This window comes from Silurus meridionalis, chromosome 6 (genome assembly GCF_014805685.1).
Source record: "Silurus meridionalis isolate SWU-2019-XX chromosome 6, ASM1480568v1, whole genome shotgun sequence".
Lineage (NCBI taxonomy): Eukaryota > Metazoa > Chordata > Actinopteri > Siluriformes > Siluridae > Silurus > Silurus meridionalis.
The window spans coordinates 26,014,708-26,037,968 of NC_060889.1; the positions used below are offsets into that span (position 1 = coordinate 26,014,708).

At 39.0% G+C, this 23,261-nt stretch overlaps 1 protein-coding gene across 1 annotated transcript; it reads right to left on the bottom strand.

The window, feature by feature from the left end:
* Window positions 1–527: 527 nt before the first annotated feature.
* Window positions 528–22,746, bottom strand: LOC124388035 (BTB/POZ domain-containing protein KCTD1). Its single transcript, XM_046852659.1, has 5 exons — window positions 21,973–22,746; window positions 10,214–10,392; window positions 6,877–7,021; window positions 5,118–5,423; window positions 528–1,490 (listed from the first exon to the last, which is right to left on the bottom strand). Exons 1-5 carry the CDS (start codon window positions 21,979–21,981, stop codon window positions 1,332–1,334), a joined length of 798 nt encoding a protein of 265 aa, XP_046708615.1. The 5' UTR covers window positions 21,982–22,746; the 3' UTR covers window positions 528–1,331.
* Between the last annotated feature and the right edge of the window lie 515 nt (window positions 22,747–23,261).

Here is a 23,261-nt window from a genome sequence, read left to right on the forward strand (position 1 = left end):
TGTAGTGTGAAATTGAAGAACCCAAAGGAAACTTTTAGATGATTTGGCATATGGCCACATTTAGACAACTGAGGGTTAAGGGAATTGCTCAATGGTCCTGCTCGGGATTTAAAATCATGACCTTCCAAAAGTAGTCTAATGTCTTAACTACTTATCCACCAAAGAGAATGTAAGAAAACCATAGTCTGCACAGCTATATGAGGTCCGCTTCAAACACGAGGCTGGTTTTCAGAAATAAATCGGTTATTAAAGATAAATGAATGATGAGAAATTGACAATATACAAAGCTTATATAAAATGTATGTTGCTGTTATGAATAATAAACTGTACAGTCTTTAAACACTTAAAATTACAACTACAGATTATTTCTCTATTTTACAGGGATATTATACCTATAGTACTTAACTAGGAGGGTAAAACCATTAAATAAATCTATTTAACTTGTTTTATATAAACAATACTACGACTTCTCCATTTTCCCAGTTTCGACATATAACTATATAATACAATAAGTGCCAGACCAATGCTTTATTACAATTTTGGATAATTTATTTGAACTTCCTTGCCACATTCTCTGTAATTTGGTAAGGGATGTGGCGTGGCCGAAATGACTTGCTCGGTTTTGACAGCTTTCAGAAGGAACCTGTATTTAATGTCATTACAAATTCAGTCAAAAAGAGGTTTGAGGACAAAGAGAAAAAAAACATGATTACAAATGAAAAATCATAGATAAACATCATATCTGATCATAAATTAAAAGAAAATAATTAGCGCTGGATCGCTGTTAAAATTGTGTTTTCTTTCGATACATATTATGTTAATCTTATAATCATATTGAATAAAAGTAAATATATCACACGATCTTCAGATAAGGATCTGGACGTTTCGTTGAACGAAAGTACACAATCTTTGCATGTATGTTATATAATATGAAACAACAACAGAGAAAAAAAGAATAATAATAATAATAATAATTAAAAAAACACATCCCGATGTGTTGAGATTTGTAATAAACCCTAACGACATGATTGAGAAACAAACATCCATGGGTCAATTATGTGAAATAGCAAAATAGATGCATATTTTTATATATATACTGTATATAGTACTGCAAACAGAACGTGATGTCTTAATGTTTGCTTTGAAATTGAATGGATGGAAAGGGACAACGTTTTCAATTTCCTCATTTGGACAGTCCCGATCTTCCTGAAGGTCAGCAAGGTCAACCATCTTCAAAAAAAAAACAAAAAAAAAAAAAGTTTCCTTAGGTTCCCTTAAAAAAAAACTCATTCCAAGTGGAAAGTCTGTGAGGCAGTTTCTAGGGTGGGGTTCTAGTCCAGCTGTTCTTGTTTTATCCTGTTCGTCTGGAGTCCTCGCTGAGATCTCCGGAGCTCTCGCCGCAGCACGTACTCGCTGAACTGAGACGAGTCGACGCCGCCACCGCATGAGCCTACGATCTCGAACCCGCGCTGCTGTAGTCGTTCCAGGACCTGCGATGGAACGCAAAAAAACACGACTCAATGAGACACACACGCTGATACAAATCAACATGATGATAATTCAATATACTGGACTTTTGTAATAGTATCAGGCATCCAGAACATACACAATATGAACAAATGTTTGGGACACTTGATGACAAGATGTGCCTTTTTTTTAACATCCTGTTCCACATTTAATCCCCATTTGCTGCTATAATAACCTCCCATCTTCCGGGACAATGTTTCACTAGAGTTTAGAGATTTGGGGTGCAGTCAGGATTTACATTCATCCCAAAGGTGTTCAGAAGGGTTGGAGCTCTATGGCAGGAGATCATCCACTCTAACCCATGTAAACTACATCAACCATGAAGCTGGCTTTGTGCACATCGTCATTTCAGAACAGGTTTGGATCTCCTAGTTCAAGTGAAGGAAATATGTAATTCTACCGCATCTAAAGACATCTAATACAATTGTGCTCCTCCAAAACAGTTTTTGGGAAGAACCACATATGGCTGAAAAAAAAGTCAGATGTTCCAATACTTTTGCATTATAGTGTAACTATACACTTTGTACTCAAACTATTTTCTTTTTTTCAATAATTCATCTGTTAGGAAAAAACAAATCCCATATGGTGTGTGTATACAGTTTATAATTAGTTTTCGAAAATTGTATACAGTTCATTTTTAGGATAGACTATTTTCTTTAACGCCAGCTTTCACCAATGCTCAAATGACATTTGGTTTGTTGAGGGTTGCATCTCGGATTCACCGAGTCAAGGTATATGTGCAAATGTGGATACGACTTTCACATCCGATCCACGGCGAAGTAAAAACACGCCGACATGTAAAACTTATTGTAAAACATTACATAAAGAATAAGCGGAAAAATTTTAATCAGATTATGACGCAGATCACATGCGTTCGAAAAGGATTCGGCGAATGGAAATGATACATTTGGTTATGGCTATGGAAAGAAATGCTTTTGGATTAATTGTTTGGGTCAAATTCTGAAGCTCCTTTACAGCAATTGAACAAACACAAAGACTCAAATTATTTGATTGATACTTCTTTTTTTTATGTACAATTGTGCTTTGCAGATTTTATCATCGTATACATCGACATGGTTCACTAGGTTGCAGAATTTGGACAACATGTTGGGATTGTATATGAGTCTTTGGAGGTTGTATCAATACCTTTCCCATTTATTTGAACCAGGAGACCCAAACCTGTTCCAGCATGACGATGTCCCTGTACACAAATCCGGCTCCATAAAGATCTGCTTTACATGGGTTGGAGTGGAAGATCTCCTGCTATAGAACTCCGACCCTACTGAACACCTTTGGGATGAATTGAATTGCACCCCAGGCTTAGTTAACAGTGAAACGGGGACACAAAAGTGCTAGTTTAAATGTTTCAGGAAGAGGTAGGTCTTCACCTGTCGTTTTCAAGATAGCTGCTCATGAATTATTCATGGTTTGTACATCTCTGTTTAGAAAAGTAATACAATACAATGCAAGTGCATGTTCTTGCTTGGAAATTAGCCCTACTTCTTTTTCTGAAATACAAAATCCTAGCTGCACATCTTTTACTTTAAAGGAAACTTGCACTGCACGTGCAGGTTAAAGACATCTAGGGCTTGTCAATGCTTTCGTCATTATTGCACTCTTGAATTCAGAATGATAGAGATAGAGAAACAGAGCATGTGGGCTATTACATGTGACACTGTATTGTCCCATCTCATGGAGATTGTGGACCTTTAAAGAAATAGATGCCGAGCCCGCAAACATCCTGAACCATCTAGAGACGTACCAGGGCCATTTGGATTCCACCTTATATAGAGTTTGGACATTGGAGCTCTTTGAGTGTTTAAAGGCTCTGCCACGGAGAAGTTGGTGTTGGATCTATTATAATCTCAAATGTTGAGTTGCTCAGTAGCTCCTGGTGGAAAAAACATTACTCATAATCACACATTCCAGTGCTCATGTTAGTTCTCACTCTCCAGTGTTTTGTATTCTTTAAAGACTATAATTCACACTCTTGATATCACCCAAATGAGGATGGGTTCCTCCTACTAAAACCGATAGAGTATGTGCTTTTGAATGTTTGTATGTTTGTGTCTTTATATGTTATCTATGTCCTTGTGGGTCCACAATCATCAAATTCCATCAAAAGACCTCAGGGAGTAGAGCCTGCGCAGCATGGAAGCAAAAAATCTCAGAGCCTGAACCTCCAACCCCCCAAATTTCCAGTCGCTTCAGGCTGCCTGCAACCCCCCTGCCAACACTACAAAGGTCTCACATCTTTGCATCACCCTCCAGATACACACACACACACACACACACACACACACACACACACACACACACACACACACCTCCTGGCTCCATTAAGCCCAGATACAGCATCCACTGCGGGCTCACTTTAATAACCAAACAGGATTATGGGCAGTGCCTAAGGACTACCCAGTAGCATTAGTGTGTGTGTGTGTGTGTGTGTGTGTGTGTGTGCCAGTGTGTATGCATGCCATTATGTGCAGCTAATGTAAGTTTCAAAATGTTACTCTCTTGTATACAAATGAAGCTATTATTGTTGCTTTTTTTCCCAGAATAATTAGCATTGTGTGGTAACAGTAACTCTAATAGCACTACATTTTGAGCTCTGCGAGCAGAATGCTACTGTAAAACACAAAAGAAATGGCACTAAAAAAACTCCACATTTTATAAATTTTTTTTTGCTAACACTAATTTAAGGCCAGTGGAGTCACACAAACCAAACGTCTCTAAAAAGCTTCGTTTTACAAGAAAATGCAGTTCAACTCTGAAGATTTCATCGACAATCCTAGATTCCCAACATTCACAAGTATAATTAAGGCTATGTCTGCACTAATATGTGCAATAATATGTTTAAAAAACGCATATCTTTCTCTCCGTTTGGGCCTTCCTTCCACGCTCAAACGGCGTTTTCAGTAAACAGAAACGTACCTGTTTGAAAACACTCCCCAAAGTGAATACATTTGAAAATCTGACGTTTAAAAGGGCCATAATGTAAATAAACCCTAGGCAAAAATGATGCAGGTTAAAGAGTCTTACTGTTTTTCTCATGAGCAGTAGAGCGAAGTAAAGGTTTTCAGACGTTTCAGTGTGGACGAGCAAATTTATCCAGATGCACCTAGTGTAGATGTATCTAGTTTGTTCAGATTAGTGTAGACGTAGCCTTAATAATGAAATACATAAAAGTGCTTTAGCTAACTAGCTAAACGTAGCAAGATAATAACAAAAGCTTAAACTTCTAGCTAATGTTAGCTAGCTACTCTATAAATGTAGCAACAATTCCTTGGAGAAGGCTAGTCTCACAAATTGCCGAGTTATAATGTTTTCTGATTGCTTTCCTTTTCACTACATTCATAATCTTCTAACCCTGTGTTTAGAAGAAAGGCAGTGAAAGTAAAAGTTTCAGTCAGCCATCTTGCTAAAGCTTTTATTACAAGCAAAGTTTATAAAGATACCATGATCGACAAATGACCCATAGACAAGCTATGTAAAAAAAAGTTAAACTGACTGGCAGACACGAAGTCCCATCTTCCTGTTAAAAAGTAATCATTAGTTAGTTTAGTTAGTGGTCTAGGCCATGCCCATACCTGAACGGAGTTGAGATGGCAGTAGCCATTTAGAGGGAATCGGATGACGTGTGTGGAGTCATGGTTCCAGCCGGCGTTCACAGAGTTGCACATGACGTCGCCGATCTCTGGGAAAATGTCTTCGATGAGGGCCTTGTCTCCGCTCAGCGTGATGCGCTCCCCCAGGTCGGGCGCCACCCGCACCACCACGCACTCGCACGGACACGAGATGCGGTTGAGCTCCCGCTCGTGACGCCAGCGCTCCAGTTCCACCAGCATCGGCTGCAGCTGGAAGTACCGCGCCTCCTCGTACAACAGGCTGAAGTCCTGCAGGGACAGTACGACAAGAATTCAGTATATTTTGGGTAGCAAATGCAACCAGCTAATGTCAGCCCAGTGTATGTCTTAAGAACATCCCATGCAGCAATTCAGAAGAAGACATTTTGCTGATGTATCCATGATATCCATGATCCATGGAGTTTGATGGTCAAATTATTGACCATTTCTATGGTAACTAAACACATCAAAACACACCCTCATGAGGTTCCTTTTTGGTTTACATTTACGGCGTTTGGTGGACGTGCTTATCCACAGCGACTTACATTGATCTTGTTGATGCAACAGTCACTTTAAAGCTAAGGGCCTTGCTCAGGGGCCCAGAAGTGGCAGAATGGTAAGGCTTGGATTTAAACTCATGGCCTTCGGATCCAAAGTCAAATGCCACAATAAAGACCTTATCCACTAAGTTACTTTGCCCATCTAAATCCTATTTCTCCCTTCATTCATTTTTATGATATAAAACATGTAAAACAAATGAATTTCTGGTAATAATTACGGTATAGCAATTGGTCCTGCACTCTCTTTTTCCTCTTTTGACAAAAATAAGAATAAAAACGTCTGTCCCGAAATTGTTTAATTATAGAATTACCTCAGATCATTACAAAGCTCTTGCACTGGAGACCCCTTCCATATAAACTTCACCGTATCTGTTCTACACACTTACATTGCTGAACATGGTTTCTAACATGTTTTCATAAGTCTTATAAGATCATGCGGAGCCTCTGCCATAGAACGTCCCTGTGAATTATAACTGTTACCATAGAAACTATAGCACGTTAGAACAAGCGCCATGACCGTAGGTTTCCAGCTGGACTACCAACCAATCAGCATGGAGACTTTAACAGCACTGGGGTGCAATCAGCGACAGTGAGTCACTCACAGGAAATGCTTAATACGTGTAAAAACAAGACACGAAAACCACTAATGGGGTAATTGTGGGGGCGATTAAAACAACAACAACTGAATAGCCACGAACGCTCCAAGAATCTCTGAGTAAATGTAGCCTTTCTGTGAACCAAAGCCACTCTGGAGTCTTTGCTTATTTTAGCTGACATAGTTTCCCCATGGACAGACCATCAGATAATGGGATTATTTGTTTTCTCCCAAGGCAAATTTGTAATTAAGGGCCAAATGACACACAGGAGCAGGCCACTGGAATGCAAATGCAGTTCGTGGCGAGAACAAAAGGCTGTAATGTGCACATCTGAATAACAGAACGCTTAGTGTTTGCTATACGTGCCGCCGTGCATATGTATCGTAAGTCATGAAGGTTCGTTCTCGCCGTCTGGGCGCTGCGCTTGATAGATCGTAACGTTTCAGATCAGCTACTGTCATAATGGCTGCATCCATCAGCAAAAGCAAAACTTTATATAATGTATACGATGGGGACACATGATTGACCCCGGATCTCATTCTCTCATTCTTTATCTTTCTTGCTCACTTTGAAGTCGTCAGGGATGAGGAGCTTGGACGTCCTGAGGAAGTTGAGGATGTAGCGGAACATGTGACCATCCCTGTCAATGAAGTAGTGTTGCTTCAGGCTGTCCAGAACAATGGGCTCCGTGCCATCGAAAAGACGGCCAATTCTGCTCCGAGAAAAAGAGAGAGAGAGAGAGAGAGAGAGAGAGAGAGAGAGAGAGATAGTTAAGAAGAAATTGCTAAGATAATAAACTTAAACAATAATTTAAAAATACCTTTGTTTTTTTTTTAAAGCTAAGATGGCAGTAAGTAAAAACATCCACATTCAAGTAGATTTTTAGTATTTTACTATCTATTTACTATCTATCTATCTATCTATCTATCTATCTATCTATCTATCTATCTATCTATCTATCTATCTATCTATCTATCTATCTATCTATCTATCTATCTATCTATCTATCTATCTATCTATCTATCTATCTATCTATCTATCTATCTATCTATCAAGGTTAAATCTATCTATCTATCTATCTATCTATCTATCTATCTATCTATCTATCTATCCATCCATCCATCCATCCATCCATCCATCCATCCATCCATCCATCCATCCATCCATTTATTGTATCTACCCCCAGTATGACAGAAACACTGACCATGATTAAACTGTCACTTATACCAATACACAAATGCATAGTTTTCTTTCACATTCACATCCTGTTGTCTCCCTGGTTGGGTATCATGTTCTGAATTCTCCACTGCTGCAGGCGATGCTTTAAAAATTGCCTGCCTACAGAAAGAAGTCTGAGAACTGAAAAGTGTTTAAAACATTAATTAACTCTGACAATTCAGTAGTTGTTGCAAAGCAAGAGCAAACGAAAATAAGAAAAAAGAAGAATGGCTTATTTTGTTTCAAATTTACAAAAAGAAAATAATACAATGGTCAAAGATAGTAAACCCTTTTTGATACTGGGACTGACTGGGATTGGCCACGCCTTGTTTCTGTTGACCAATCACAGGCTTGGTTTGTTGTACTGCACACTTATCATTTACCAATAAATTTACTGTTGTGTCTTAACTACAGTATTGTTTTGTGTTGCATCATGGTACTAAAGAAACACATTTTGTTCCAATGTATTGTATCTAACAAAAGTGAGTATTGCACAGATGGTGCTTCTCACCTTCCGCTTGAGGATGCCCTACAGGTGCTCAATAGGGTTCAGGTCTGGAGAAATTCTTGGCCACTCCATGACCTTCACCTTCAGCTTCCTCGCTAAGGCAGTTGTTATCTTGGTGGTGGGTTTGGGGTCGTTATTATGTTGGAAAACTCTCGTTCGGTCCAGTTTCTGAAGAGAGCAGCATCATGTTTTGCTTCCTCTGTATGACCCTGTTCACTGTACGGTAACTCAGTTTCAGGGTGGTACTGATCTTCTTATATTCTAGGAGACTTTACCATGAGGTACCATATTGAACATCCAGTGGTCAGTATGAGAGAATTGTACTCAAAGTGCCAAATTTGAACTGCTTTAATACAAGAAACACACATTTGTATGGTTTTGTCAAGCAGACAAAAACATGAACATGATGAATACATGTTACATGATGTACAGCTGTTATCACTGAGGGTGTACTCACTTTTGTTGCCAGTTATTTAGACAATAATGGCTGTATGTTGAGTTATTTTCAGAGGACAGTAAATCTGTACTGATATACAAACTGCACATTGACAACCCAAATATATCCAAGTTTCATTTCTATTGTATTGTCCCTTGAGAAAGATAATGTATACAAGCTATATAGCAGAGGTGGAAAGTACTCACATTACTGTAATTAGGTGGTTTTTTTTGTGTACTTCTACTTTTTTAAGTATTTTTTAAAACCTTTAATTGTAGTTCAATGTGTTTTTTATTTGTGTATTTTTTTTTATTGCACCGTAAGTTGTAAAGGTGATCCTTTAATTGAAAGGAACTAGTTTAAAACGTATATCTAATTCTCCTTTTTGAACTACACTAGAATTGCCCACAACCCCCACTTAAAAAATATGCAACTTGTTCAATTTTACTCTGAGAAAAAAAAATGCAGCTCGATGTAGTTTCAAACGAAAAAAACTTAATCTGATTGAAATTCTAGACCCTCGTTGTAAAGCGGGTACAAGGGCCATCTGGTTGTGGAAGTGGTCCCTGGCCTCAGCGCTGGGCTTGTGGTCTGGCCTGAGTGCTCTGGCTCCCAGCCTCCACATGGATCTTGTATCCTGCGGCCTGCTACGGCGGCACACAACCTCCTTTTTGTTTGTGTAAAAATGTGAGCTAAAACATTTCCATCAAATTTTTTTTTTTTTTTTTTATTCATGGTGATTTTGGATGCAAGTTACAAAAGACCACTGTACTACCCAGCCTTCTGCCCTATAGCCATGTTAGCCAGTTACTACAGTCCATGATTTGAAGCAGTAAAAATATTTGTCCTATTGTAAAAATGCTTTTTAAATATAATTGCTGAACTGTTTTTTTTTAAGTCAACTTCAGATAAGAAGCGAGAGATCAGGGTTCAGGTGGCATATGCAAGTCTCTAATAAATCTGCTGCGACATGGTGTTCTAGCAAGATGATGTCATGCTGACGCACAGTTAATGCGAGCAACAGGGGACCAGCATCATATCCATTTCATATCTAAAATAATCACCTATTTATTTTCATTCACTACTTTCCTTTTATACTGGTTAATTTATGTTTATTGGATACTTGTCCAAGATTCAAATGTGTAGCATTACTGTTAGTGATGGGAAAATCGGATCGTTTCAGTGACTTTGAATCTCGTTCATTAAAACGAACGAACCTTTTTTGTTTTAATCGTTTAGTTTATTTTGTGTCTTTGATCAGAAATAATATAAAATGTTACATTTTAAATAGTAAATAGTGAACTACAAAGTTTGTGTATACAGACGTGTAGTCTGTATACACAAACTTTGTAGTTCACTATTTACCATTAATGTACAATAACCAGTGAAGCCCTACTCCATATTATAGGTGTCATGAGTCATAGTGGATTCTGACCGAATCCTGGGTGTGAGTTGGGAACACATTGATTGGTATGACCAGTGTCACCCCAGGAATCCATTTGGACACTCATTCACACCTAGTGGGAAATGTAGCATAACGTTTCCGGTATCACCAATGTTTTTGGAAGAAGGAAGAAACCGGAGAATAAACCCACACAGATACTAGAAGAACTTGCAAAACTCTGAATAGACAGTATACCAAGCTCAAACATCTGTGAGAAACACAAATGCTTAACACCACTGCAAAGGTCTGAATGTCAAACGTATGATCATTTTCTTATAAAAGTCTCTCAAGCCCTCACCTGGATTCGGGGTACTTGGTGAGGGTGGCGAGGCTGCTGGTGTACATGTGGCCGCCCACATCGATGTGCACAGGCGCGTTGGACTTGGTGAGCTGCGCTGGAGTCGGGATGCCCTGATTGCTGAGAGGTGACGCTGGAGACCTGGTGATCATCGGCCTGGACATGTTGGAGCGGTTATCCTTTAGAATGACAAAAGAGCATCGGAAAACAACTTAGTGAAAGTCAATAAAAAGTCACATTTATGATCAAAACTTATTTTTCTAGAAAGTGATAGTCTTGAATGGGCATTGTTGGAGGGATTTGTTTCAGCACTGAACTGGAAAGAACAACATTATAATTAAGTAAGAAAAATGGACACAACTTTCCAATTCACAGAATTATCTGGCAATTCTCTAAAATCGGCCAAAATGTTTCCTATATATATATATATATATATACAGTATATAAACCAGCCATTAGGGAGGCACAAACCAGTGCACTCTTAGTGCCGGTCCCAAGCCTAGATAAATGGGGAGGTTTGCATTAGGAAGGGCATCCAGCGTAAAACATGTGCCAAATTAAATATGCAGATCACGAATCAGAATTCCATACTGGATCGGTCGAGGCCCGGGTTACCAACGATCGCCACAGGTATTGTTACCCAACAGGGTACTGTTGGAAATTGGGCTACTGTTGGCCTGAAGGGGAAGAAGGGAAGGAGGAAGACATTTACAAAGACAGCAGGAAAAGGAGAAGTGTAGTAGAGTTAGGGTTCATACTTCATGTGGGTACAATGACTGGTAAAGGGATGGAGATAGCTGATATGATGTAGAGGAGAAAGGTAGACATGTTGTGTGTTCAGGAGACCAAGTGGAAAGGGAGTAAGGCCAGGAACATTTGAGGTGGGTTTAAACTGTTTTATCATGGTGTAGATGGAAAGAGGGGCATGGTTTTTAACAAGATTGCTTAACTGGATTTTGGAAGCTGAGAGGATGCTTGAGGAATGGAGAAGGTGTGTGCTGCACTGTTTTTTAAGAATAAGGGAGATGTGCAGACCTGCAGTAACTACAGGGGAATAAAGTTTAACAGTCACATCGTTAAGTTATGGGAAAGAGTAATGGACACCAGGCTGAGAGGAAAGGAAGACCATCTGTGAGGAATTGAGATGGTTTGGACATGTGCAGAGGAGGGACATGGGGTATATCTGTAGGAGAATGCTGAGGATGGCGCCACCAGAAAGGAGGAAAAGAGGAAGACCAAGGAGGAGGTTTATGGATGTGGTGAGTGAAGACATGCAGGTAGTTGGTTTGAAAAAGGCAGATGTAGAGGACAGGGGGGTATGGAGACGGATAGATTTTTATAAATAGATTTTATGATAGATTTTGTGGATATTTTCCTAGAACTGCACTTCCACCTTTTACTGCAGCAGGCCTCATTTTCACTCAAAGAAGAGCTCGAATAAATTCCAAAGTCTTTGAGAACCAGCTTTTGTTGAAGAAAAAAATATTGACCCTCTCTGAGACTGAGTGTCATCAAATCACAGTCAGCTCTGAATATTTGGTTTTACTTCATCTACAATTATTTGCTATAATTTTATTTGTTTTAGAAGACAGATTCAATTAGCAAATAGTAACATTCGTCTTCTTCTTCTTTCGGATTCTCCCATTAGGGGTCGCCACAGCGGATCATCCGTCTCCATACCCCCCTATCCTCTACATCTGCCTCTTTCAAACCAAACAAATAGGAAGATTGCTTTTGTCTTTTTATTTTAAGCGACTTTTTTAATCTTTGTTTCATTCTGGGGGGTTGAAGAGGTTGTTGTGTGGATGGTTATTGCAGTGTTCAGATGTACAATTTGATGTGTATTTTAGGGAATAAATCCACACAAATCAACTGTTTTTGGCTTATGAGTCATAGAACTCAAGAACTGTTGAAAGCATGTACTCTAAGGCTTTTACTCGTCATATTGGATTGGTGATCTTGTAATAAAGTAGGTTTTGGAGTAAAAGCCAATATACTTTTACTAAAGTATGATTTTCAGGTACCTCTGAATTGATACTGTATAATTAATCCGTGATTTGCTATATGTGACCTTTGGCCCTTTTAATGTAACAGAGCTCTAATTACGTATGTGCATAATCCATAAATTTCTCCGCACTTCTTCCAGACAGATCTGTAACCCTAATTAGAGCAGATGTTGAGAAAGACCTCAGTGTATGAGGTGTCCCTGACCCACAAAGTACTCAGCTACATTACTCAAGCTTTATTACTTTTTTTCAGGTCTTGAACGACCTCTTTTCGCCAATGAAGTGGAAAATTACTGTGCAGCTGCTGTTGTTGTAATAAGTACAAAAAGAAAGACTTTGAAAAGGAAAAAAAAAATCTGGGCTTTTTTTTTAAACCATCCGTATTGCCATGGTGTGGTTAGTGGTGTAGTTTTCACACCTTCGTTCCTCCCTCTTTACCAATTAAGCCTGCCTCAGAGTCAAGGCCTTCAGCGAGCACGGCTCCATTTGCATTGCATTTGTGCTGCTGCTGATAAGCGAGAGCTCTATCAGAAGCCATGCTTCACTTAAGAAATGCAGTGTATGTGTGTGTGTGTGTGTGTGTGTGTGCGTGAGAGAGAAAGAGAGAGAGAGAGAGAGAGAGAGAGAGAGAGAGATCAGGAGAGTTTGCCAGCGAAGCCTCAGGGGGACACACTGCTGCTCTTCAAAACACAGACCTGAGTTAAGCTGCAGGAACGAGGAATGGGATCAAACTCCCATCCACAAAGTGTTTCTTCACTATTTCACTTACATCCTGCACTCCTACTGTGTGTGAGGAAGAAAGAGAGAGAGATAGAGAGAGAAATATGAGAGAAGTAGAGAGGTAGAAAGTGTGTTAGGGAACCCGGTCACTTCTAGTTAGGGAGTGTGGAACTGTATCTGGGCTTGAGAGCAAACGTTCTCACACATTAGCACTGCGGAGACTTACTTCATACACTATTAAAATGTACTTGCACTTATCTTTATCCTGGTCAAGGACGTTGTAAGACTCTGGGAAGTGTAAGCCAGGGGTACACCTTGGCTGGAAGGTACCGGTCTATCACAAGGTGTGATGTACACACACATTTACACTCATCCACACTAAAGAGGCAATTCAGACGGAGGAAAAGATTTACTTTTAGACTATTGTGAGAATGTTTGATATGTATGATATTATGTTATTGTCATTTCTGGAGAATAACGTTACGCAATCAAGACTAGAATAGTTTGTTAATAGTACCGTAATTTCCGGACTATTAAACGCACCCATATATAAGCCGCACTGAATTTGACAAAGATTTTTATTTTGAACATAAATATGTCTACACTGAAACTCATGAACTTTACACAGGCTTTAACGAAAGACAGTGTCTGTTACACGGCTTGTATCTAAACATTAGCCTACCAAGTAAGTCATTGTTCACTGTCTTCCTCCTTCCTTTCACAACTATTTCTCTCGAGAGTTTATCTTTTGGCATCGTCGTGCGTTTAAAAATCACCATCGATGAAGCTTTTCTCCCGATGCCGTGCAGCTCAGAACACAGGAAAGTGTGTTTTTTAATGCCCGGTTGTTTTCAGCATGACGAATGATTCACATTTCCTGTAGACAGTCCGAGTGAGTGGCAGGTCAAACATCAGAGGAACATCATCCATATTTATGATGTGGTGCGGCCCGATTCAGTGGGAGCGCCTCTGATTTAATATAAAGAGTTTCATTGGTTCATCTGAATCCGTTTGGCAATTTCATTGGTCTAATGTTAAGGGGCTCAGTTTTTTGGCTTGAAGTTTGTGAAACTGGGAAAAATCCAGGAAAAATCCATAAATTAGCCGCTTCGTTGTTTAAGCCACGGGGTTTAAAGCGTGGGAAAAAAGTAGCGGCTTATAGTCAGGGAAATATGGTATATAGCATATAGTAGCTATAAATGGAATAGGGAAAATACTGTTGCTAGCATAAGATAATGCAATGATGTATACAATAACAACCATCATTACTAGAAAATACAATGCTTTTTGAACATCCCAGTCCACATTTACTCCTCATTTTCTATAACAATAAACTTCACTCTTCTGGGAAGATGTTTTGGTGGAGATTTGTGCTCATTCAGACAAAAGGGTGTTTGCAAAGGTCAGGTACTCGCATAGGGTGAGGAGGCCTGGGTTGCAGTTGATTCATCATAAAGGTGTTCAATAGGGTTGAGGTCAGACCTCTATAGTGGGAGTAGTTCCACTCCAACACATGTAAAGCATATCTTAATGGAGCTGTCTTTGTGTACATGTGGAGCACGTTTGGGTCTCCTAGTTCAAGGTAAAATGTAATGCTACAACATCCAAAGACCACCTATACAATTGTATTCCTTAATCACATATGGCTAAATAAGTCGTGTCCTAATATTTGTGTCCTTATATTGAATGAAATTTAATAAAAATTAAAAATTAAAGAGTCAATATTTGATTACATCACTTAATCTACTTGCAAATCACCTAGCTAGCCCATTCACTCACCGCTCATACAATCATCAAAAGTTGTATACACCTGTTCCTTTGTCAATAATAATAATCAAATTTTTCATTAATTAGCAGCAAAAATAGTCAATTAGAATTGAAATTATTTAAATGAATCGGCTATTGAATACAGCAATTACTGTCAAAATAACTGGCAACATACGTAAGTAAACCCTAACAGCTGTACGTCATGTAACCGTGCAAAGCCACACGTCCTATTCATCATGTTCATGTTGTCTGCTTGACAGGACCATACAAATTTGTGTATTTTGTATTAGAGATTAGAGCAGTTAAAATGTGGCACTTTGAGTACAATTACAGACCACTGGAGGTTCAACATGGCATCTCATGGTAAAGACTCTCTGAGGGTCTGAGAATTAGAATTAGAGTTGCTCTCCACAAAGATGCTGAGGCTATAAGAAGATCAGTATCACCCTGAAACTGAGTTACAGTACAGTGGTCAGGGTCATACAGAGGTTTTCCAAGACGTGTTCCACTCAGAACAAACCTCGCAAGGGTCCATCAAAGAATTTGAGTCCTCGTGCTGTGCGTCAGGTGCAGAAGCTGCTTTAGAAAACAGACGCATGAGTGCTGCAGTGTTGTTTTAGAGGTTGCAGAAGCGGAAGGTTCATGCTCTTGGACAGGTCGTCTTCAGGACAGCCTGTCCAAGAGCATTAATTACTGGAAGCTGTGGTCTGATGAGAATAAGAAAAACTTGTTTGGCTCAAATGGTGGCATGTGTGGTCATGCCCTGTTGAGGAATACAAAGGAAATTTTGTCTTACAATCAAACTTGCTGGTGGTAGCATCATGGCCTGGTGTTGCGGGAGTGCTGCTGGTACTGGGGAGCTGCGGTTTTTGAGGAAAACATGAATTCCAACATGTACTGTGGCATTCTGAAGCAGAACATGATGCCCTCTCTTCAGAAACTGGGACAAATGGCAGTTTTCCAACATAATAACGACCCCAAACACACCACCAAGATGACAACTGCCTTTCTAAAGATGAATGTGATGGGAGTGGCCAAGTATGTCTCCAGACCTGATAATAAGCAGAAGGTGGAGAAGCGCCATGTATCCAACATCCAGCTTCTCCCTGATGTCATTATGGAGGAGTGGAAGAGGATCCCAGCAACAACCTGTGCAGCTCTGGTGAATTCCATGCCCAGGAGGATGAAGGCAGTGCTACATAACTGTGGTGCTTACACTAAATATTGACACTTTCGACACAGTTTTGACATGTTCACTTAGGGCTCACTCACTTTTGTTGCCAGTTATTTAGACAATAATGGCTGTATGTTGAGTTCTTTTTAGAGGACAGTAAATCTGTACTGCTGTACAAACTGCACATTGACTACTCTAAAATATATCCAAGTTTCATTTCTATGGTATTGTCCCTTAAGAACATATAAAAAAATGGTTGCTGAAATGTGAGGAGTGCACTGAGATACTGTATATATAAAATTATATGACATTATTAACAGTAATTTGTGTGTAATGTTGAACATACGAGGCAGTATCAGGTGTCAATGTAGAAATATGTGTATACATCAACGTATTATATATATTCTCATATATTAGGGAAATATATGAGAATATGTATAATAGTTTCGAATGGCTTCTGAGAAACGATGACTCAGAGTTGGTAGTTGAATATGATCGAATCAAACTGCAGGAAATATATGATGTCGAAAAATCAACCCTTCATGAAGAATAACCAGCAGTCCTGTAAGTGATGAGTAGAAAATAGAGTAAAAATAGAGCGCCTTGTGCATTGGCTACATTTTTATCTCCAGAACCTGACTGAAGTACACATGTCTTTACTGAACTGATTTTTTATCAGAAATAAAATTCTCAAAACTTCTTGGTCGATCTCCACATCATGTATTCACGTGCACATCATTAAAGCGTTTCTCGTTGCTTCGATCTAATTGCGAATGCTTTGATACGTTCAAATAAATGATTCTGTACAATCGTTTACCGTTTCCTGTTTATGATCATGTTGATCAAAATATATTATACTGGTTTCACCTGAATAGTTTTAACCCCCCAAAACATTTAGGCTTCAGCTCATTGTCAGAATCTCTCATCTAAAATTTCTTTTCAACTTTTTATTTGTAAATGTGACTCGAATTGATGAATTGTGCAGATGAATCTTGTCGCTAATGCAGGCGAGTGAACGGCATCGGATCAACCGATAATCAACCGGTTCTCTAAAACAGGTCAAAGGTGAATCTCGTGAACCTTCAATTGGAGACAGAGCAAAACACGGAATTACAATTTCTGAAAATGGATGAACAACCAAGAAATGAACAAACACCTGTACAGTAAAAGTGTGAATCCTGTCTTTTACAATCAATATAAATCAAATATGCAATCAAATAAATACATTTGTGCTGCTAAAATTCACACTTGTCATTTTTAATAGCAGTGTGATGTTTACTGACACAAATACTTACTTTTGGGAGATGAACTAAGGATTTTGATGTCATTTTACTGATTTATTTTATTATTTTTATAGTCATATTCTGGTCATATTCAGTGTATACATATTTATACACACTGTATGTGCATGTAACATTTCATATTTAATAATACAATGTGTATAAATATGTAGCATAGCTCTTTTATATACATAGTCTATGTATTAATATACATTTTTTATTCTTAATAAAATGGTTGAGTTTTATTAGATAATATTTACACACTGCCAGAGCCTTTATATTTATTTACTGTACATACATTTACTTTACATTTACTTCAAATATATTTAGATACATCTATCTATCTATAAAATTGTTAGAAATAAAAAAGAACTATTAATGTTATTTATTTGTCTTAATTTGAATATGAATGTGTTTTTATTTTGTACAGTTTAAAAGATAGTTTTAGTAGGTCCTCAATTTAGAGCTTTAGAAATCTCCGTTCTCATAATATCAATATTATATCATCATATGATATCGCTCAGCCCTTCAGTGATCTCACAAAAAAGTGAATCATGACATCACTTATCCATATTTAACCTGTGCTGAGTGTATTTCAGCTGTAAAAGTTTTACTGTTGACATCATTGTGCCCTCACTGACTTGACCTAAACGTGCGTATGGCATGAACGAGTGGACTTAACGACTAAATCGCGGCACAAAAGTGTGATGGAGTTGCTTCAGATGCAGTAGGTGGCTGCATGAAACAAACAAAATAAATGAAAACTAAATACAAGATTTCAGATCCTTCTGGGTTCTAGTGATGTTGCTCTAAAAGAAATCTCATCTAACAAACTTCGCTCAGGCTGATAAAGCATTCAAAGAGCTCCAACAGAGATCCACCCAAGGGGAAATAACAAGAAAAAGTCGATGAAAGTGTTTCGAAATGTAACCGAGCTGTGATTTCTTCTCCTCTAAATCAGAATGATAGAGTTTTAATTATTTATTAAGTCAAGAGCATAACACTGAAAATAATCAGAAATATCAACATGATCTTGATTCCTTTCTGATTTGCCCACAGCACTGTTGAATGCATGATCCTGGTTGGTCAGAAGGCTTTGATTCACCCTTATCCAGAGTGACTTACAACCAAACAGTTGAGGGTTAAACGCCTTGCTCAAGGGCCCAGCAGTGGCAGCTTAGTGTTGGGATATGAACTCTCAACCTTCTGATCAGAAGGCCAACATCTAAACTACTAATCCACCCCTGTCCATACATATACAGTGGAACCTTGACACTCGCGTCCTCGATAGTTCGCGACTTTTAATTTGGACTGAGAGTTAACTCGCGAAAAATCTGAAAGTTTGTTCTAATAAATTACATAAAAATGTTTGAAAAACTATTTTATTATTGTAGGATTCATTTAAAGTAGTAAATAAAACATTTATGACAACATTTGACAACATTTATGTACAATTCCCCTTGAAAAAGGAACCATCAAAAGCAGAGAGTCAAAACCTCGCCATTTTTTGTCACTCGCGAGGGGTCATAAAACGTAACACCCCCAGGTTTAGACAGGAGAAGTTTGAGAAGGTGGTAGCTTAGTGGTTATAGCATTAAATTTTGGATTTCACTGCTGGACCCATGAGCAAGGCCCTTAATCCCATAGCTGCTCAGTTGTACAAATTAGATAAATGTAGGTTGTTCTGGAAAAGGGCATCTTACAAATGCCACAAAATGTACATTTATTTCTAATAACCTCTGGAAATTGGAAGGAAAAAACAAAACCTTAGTTTATCATCCCAGTGATGAACCAAAGAACCAAATGGTGTTCTAGATCTACCCAAAACCTGCTACTTCCCTCTTAATAGTTAACACTTCTCTGTATTAAAGCAGGAACAAGTTCAAATGTGAAGCTCCAGAGTTGGGCGAGAGATGTGGAGATCGAGCTACGGTTTTAACGCTCAAGGTTGGTGGGATTTATGTTTCAGCAGAGGTGGAAGTAATAAAGTACAAATACTTTGTTATTGTACTTAAGTAGTTTTCTGGTATCCAGTTTTTCAGTCCAGTTACCTGCGTGACACTAAAACAGGTAGTAGTAATGATTACTTTTTACTGTACATGTCAAACTTCTTTACTTTAACTTGAATGAAAAAGAAAAGAAGTGTTCAACTTTTACCAGAGTCTTTGAAAAACATAAGTATTTGTACGTCTACTTGAGTAAAGGTGAACTTTTAGCACCTCTGCGTTTTTGCAGACCTACAGGACATCGAATGTGCCTCAGCGTATCTGCAGTGAATCTGCTCCAAGCACCGAAATATAATCGTTTCTAAAAACTGTATGTCTGTAGGTTATGACTGAATCAGTGGCCCGAGGAAGGAACGAGGAATTAAATAACAGCACGGCCTGCGAGTAATATTACAGAATTTAATAACATTAAAAGCCCGTGAGGCAGCGATCAGAAACAGTAAACAGGGCTCCCTTTACAAAATGCTAATGTATAGTCCCTGACCTTAAAGAATAATCAAATAAAGAGAAAGTGAGCCTAGAAGGTCAAATGATTCCCCTCGTCTCCACGCTGAAAACCCGTTCTACTCTAAACCTTAGTGAAATTCAGAGTCGTCTGAAGAAGAAAAATTATAGATGCCTCATTAGGGTTTCCTGAGGCACTCTTTTTTTTTTTAAATCGATCCCCAGTGGGACCAGTGCTGACATTTAGTGTTGGTTGGAAAGAAATGAGATACTGGTTCTACTGGGAAAATTAGAGCTCTTTTGAAATATTAGTTTCAATCAGATATCTGGAGGCACTTTTAATGGTCCTGGCACTGAAACAATCTGGAAAACTCATTCAAGATCTTCCAGGAACCTTTCAGTTTTTTGAGCTATTTGGAACACTTATAAAAAGGGGTTAGTGCCCTCTTTTAACAATGTTTATGTTTCAGTGAGAATCCTAGAACTTTGAATGTTAAAATCACCAGTAAAATAATCTAGAGAAGCTCTAAAGATCTGCTAGGAATATTCCTGAGATACAAATGAAACCATAAACCAAAAAATATCCTGAAAAATCCAGAAAATCTTCCTGGAACATCACTAAAATACAAACGAACAAAATCGAATTTGATTGAAAAATTATTTTCTTTCCTCCGTGTCTTTTGGGGCACATTTTAAGGGTTACACCAGTGTGACAATCTAAAAAATCCATTAAACATCACATTTTCCAATAGAAAATCCAGTAGAACCAGTGTTGGACACAAGAAAGTCCAGGTTCTACTCAAATTATGTTGAAAAGTTTCCTGCAAGCACATTTACGGGTCCTGCAATGGAGACGGTCAGGAAAACCGATTCAAGATCTTCCAGGAACCTTTCAGTTTTTTTTTATCTTTGGAAAACTTATAAAAAAAACTTTCAGTATCTTTAAATAAATGTGACTTACGAAAGTACAATTTTCCCAGAACCCCAGAGAGAGAGAGAGACTTGCCAGGGTTCTGATGGGGTTAGTGCCCTATTTTAACAATGTTAAAATCCAGTAAGAATCCTAAACCTTTGAATGGGTACACCAGTAAAATAATCTAGAGATATCCTGAGAAATCCTGAAAAATACAAATGAACAAAATCGGATTCGATCAAAAATTATTTTCTTTCCTCAGTGTCCTTTTAAGAACTAGTTCTGCCTCATTAAGGTTTTTGGGGCACATTTTAAGGGTTACACCAGTGAGACTAAAAACCCATTAAACATCACATTTTCCAATAGAAAATCCAGTAGAACCAGTGTGTGGGTTGGAAACAAGAAAATCCAGGTTCTACTCGAATTATGTTGAAAAGGTTCCTGCAAGCACATTTACGGGTTCTGCCAAGGAGACGGTCAGGAAAACCGATTTAAGATCTTTTAGGACCCTTGGATTTTAGAGTGTACAGGAACACTGAGAATGTTTATAATGTAAAATCTGTACATGGATACACAAAATTACCATTAAGAAGAATCCAGTAGATCCAGGATTAACATGACCAGAAATACTGGTTGTAAAGGAAATCGGAGACATTATGTGTCACAGGAACACATGTATTTCAATAAAGTTCCCTTGAGGGCACAATGAGAAGTAAGACAATCTGAGCACAAAAAAACCCAGGAAATGTCTGAATAAAGTAGGAAAAGTTCTCCTCACTATTCAAGGCTCCTCACTATTCAAGACACACACACACACAGTCAGGACTGATCATTTGCTCTACTTTTGAGTGTACACTGATCGGTTTAAGGTCTGGAAGAGAGAAACCGGGAGTGTGAGAGCACAAAAGCTGCGATTGACTTGAAGGGCTGAAGGAGCAGGGGCGCAGAGGAAGCGCGCTCGTTCCCCGGGGGGCTCAAGAGCTCCACAATGGCGCCTTTTACGCGACGAGTCTGGAGAAAACCGAAACCTGGAGCCGGGGAACAACCTGGCACATGGTCCAGAATGACTCCAAACGCAGAGAAAGTGCAACCTACGCCACCTATGGTTATTACAGGAACCTGCGTTGTTCGGTTTGGGTGCTACTTAGTACAGGAGTAAAAGTGGGTTTGGGACGCGAAACAAAATAAGCGCAATGGAAACGTCGGTGGTTATATACACATATGTGTGTGTGTGTGTGTGTGTGTGTGTCTGTGTGTGTGTGTAAAAATATCCGGTTCAGAGAAGCAGGAAGTAGTTCAATGTTTCGTAATCTTTTTTTTTTCTTTTTTGTCGCGTTAGAAGTGCCGTGCGCGGTTCATGCGTAAAAGCGGCCGCGCCTTTACGCGTCCAAGCTAAAGCAAAAAAAATAAAAAAATAAAAAATACAAAGGAGAAAATTCGCCCTCTTACCATGAACATCTGGAAAAAAAGTTTTGCTTTTTTTGCACCCTGGTCTGTGTTTCTCTCCCCGCTTGGTGTCGGCCCTGCGCGCTGGTGCCTCCACTGCCCGCGCCGTGCCGCGCCGCGCCGCCGAGAAATGCAGCAGCGTGCCGGAGAACCGCGGAGCCCTAATACAGAGGGAGAGTCGCTCCGGGGCTCCAAAACCCCTCCAGGCAAAAAAGAAAGAAAGAAAGAAGAAAAAAAGTCCAGGATACAATTAGCTCATATCTGTAAGCCCGGTCTGAAAAAATACAAGAGGATAAAAAAACCGCTCCTGGCGAGCGCTCAGAGCAGCAGCAGGCTGGACCCAGAACAAACCCTTTTCCCCTCCTTTTATATATTTGTATATTTGAACGCTAAATGGCTTAAAGACACTGCTGTTTTTTCCCCCTGCGTGCCTGTCTGCCTACGACTTGCCCGTGTTTTCCCTCCTCCTCCTCCTCTTCTTCATCTTCTTTCCTTCTCCTCCTCCTCCTCCTCCTCCTCCTCTCCCGCAGCAAAGCCGATTTTAATCGCCATGATTAGTTCGGATGCCGCGTAGCCGCAGGCGATGAACAGCAAAATGGATGGAGAGATTCAGGGCCAGAGAAGAAAAAAAGAAAATGTAGCACAGGATTATAACTATAGCTTTTAATATAAAAAAACAAAAATATCTCTATACATAAAGCTCGGGTACAAACCTAAACATTGCTTGAGAAGGTTGAGATGCGCTTTTATTCCCCATAGAGAGAGAGAGAGAGAGAGAGAGAGAGAGAGAGAGTTCGACTTAATCTCTATAAATAAATTCCTCATTTAATGTTGCATTCTTTTTTTTTTTTTCTTGGACATAAATACAGAATGACAGGATGGAGTGAACTTCATTATCTCACGCTCAGTCCATCAGATTTGTTTCACTGCATATCCTCCCTCAATCCCTTCACAACCCCGTAACACCCCCCTCCCCCCTCACCACCACCACCACCACCACACTCAGCTCCACTACCCTACTCCAGCTTTCTTTTATTTCTCTCTTTCTCTTTTGCCCCCTGCTGGTCAATATTAAGAGTGTAAAAATATACAAATCTGGACCAGTCTAGACCAAAGTCTAAAATCAGTGAGGAAGTTCATACAGAACACTCTAGTATAGTATAGTATAGTATTTTAAAGTATAGCACAGGAAAGTATAGTATGGTAAAGTTTAGTATGGTAAAGTATAGTATAGTACAGAATAGTATAGTATAGTAAAGTATAGTATTATATGGTATAGTATAGTAAAGTGT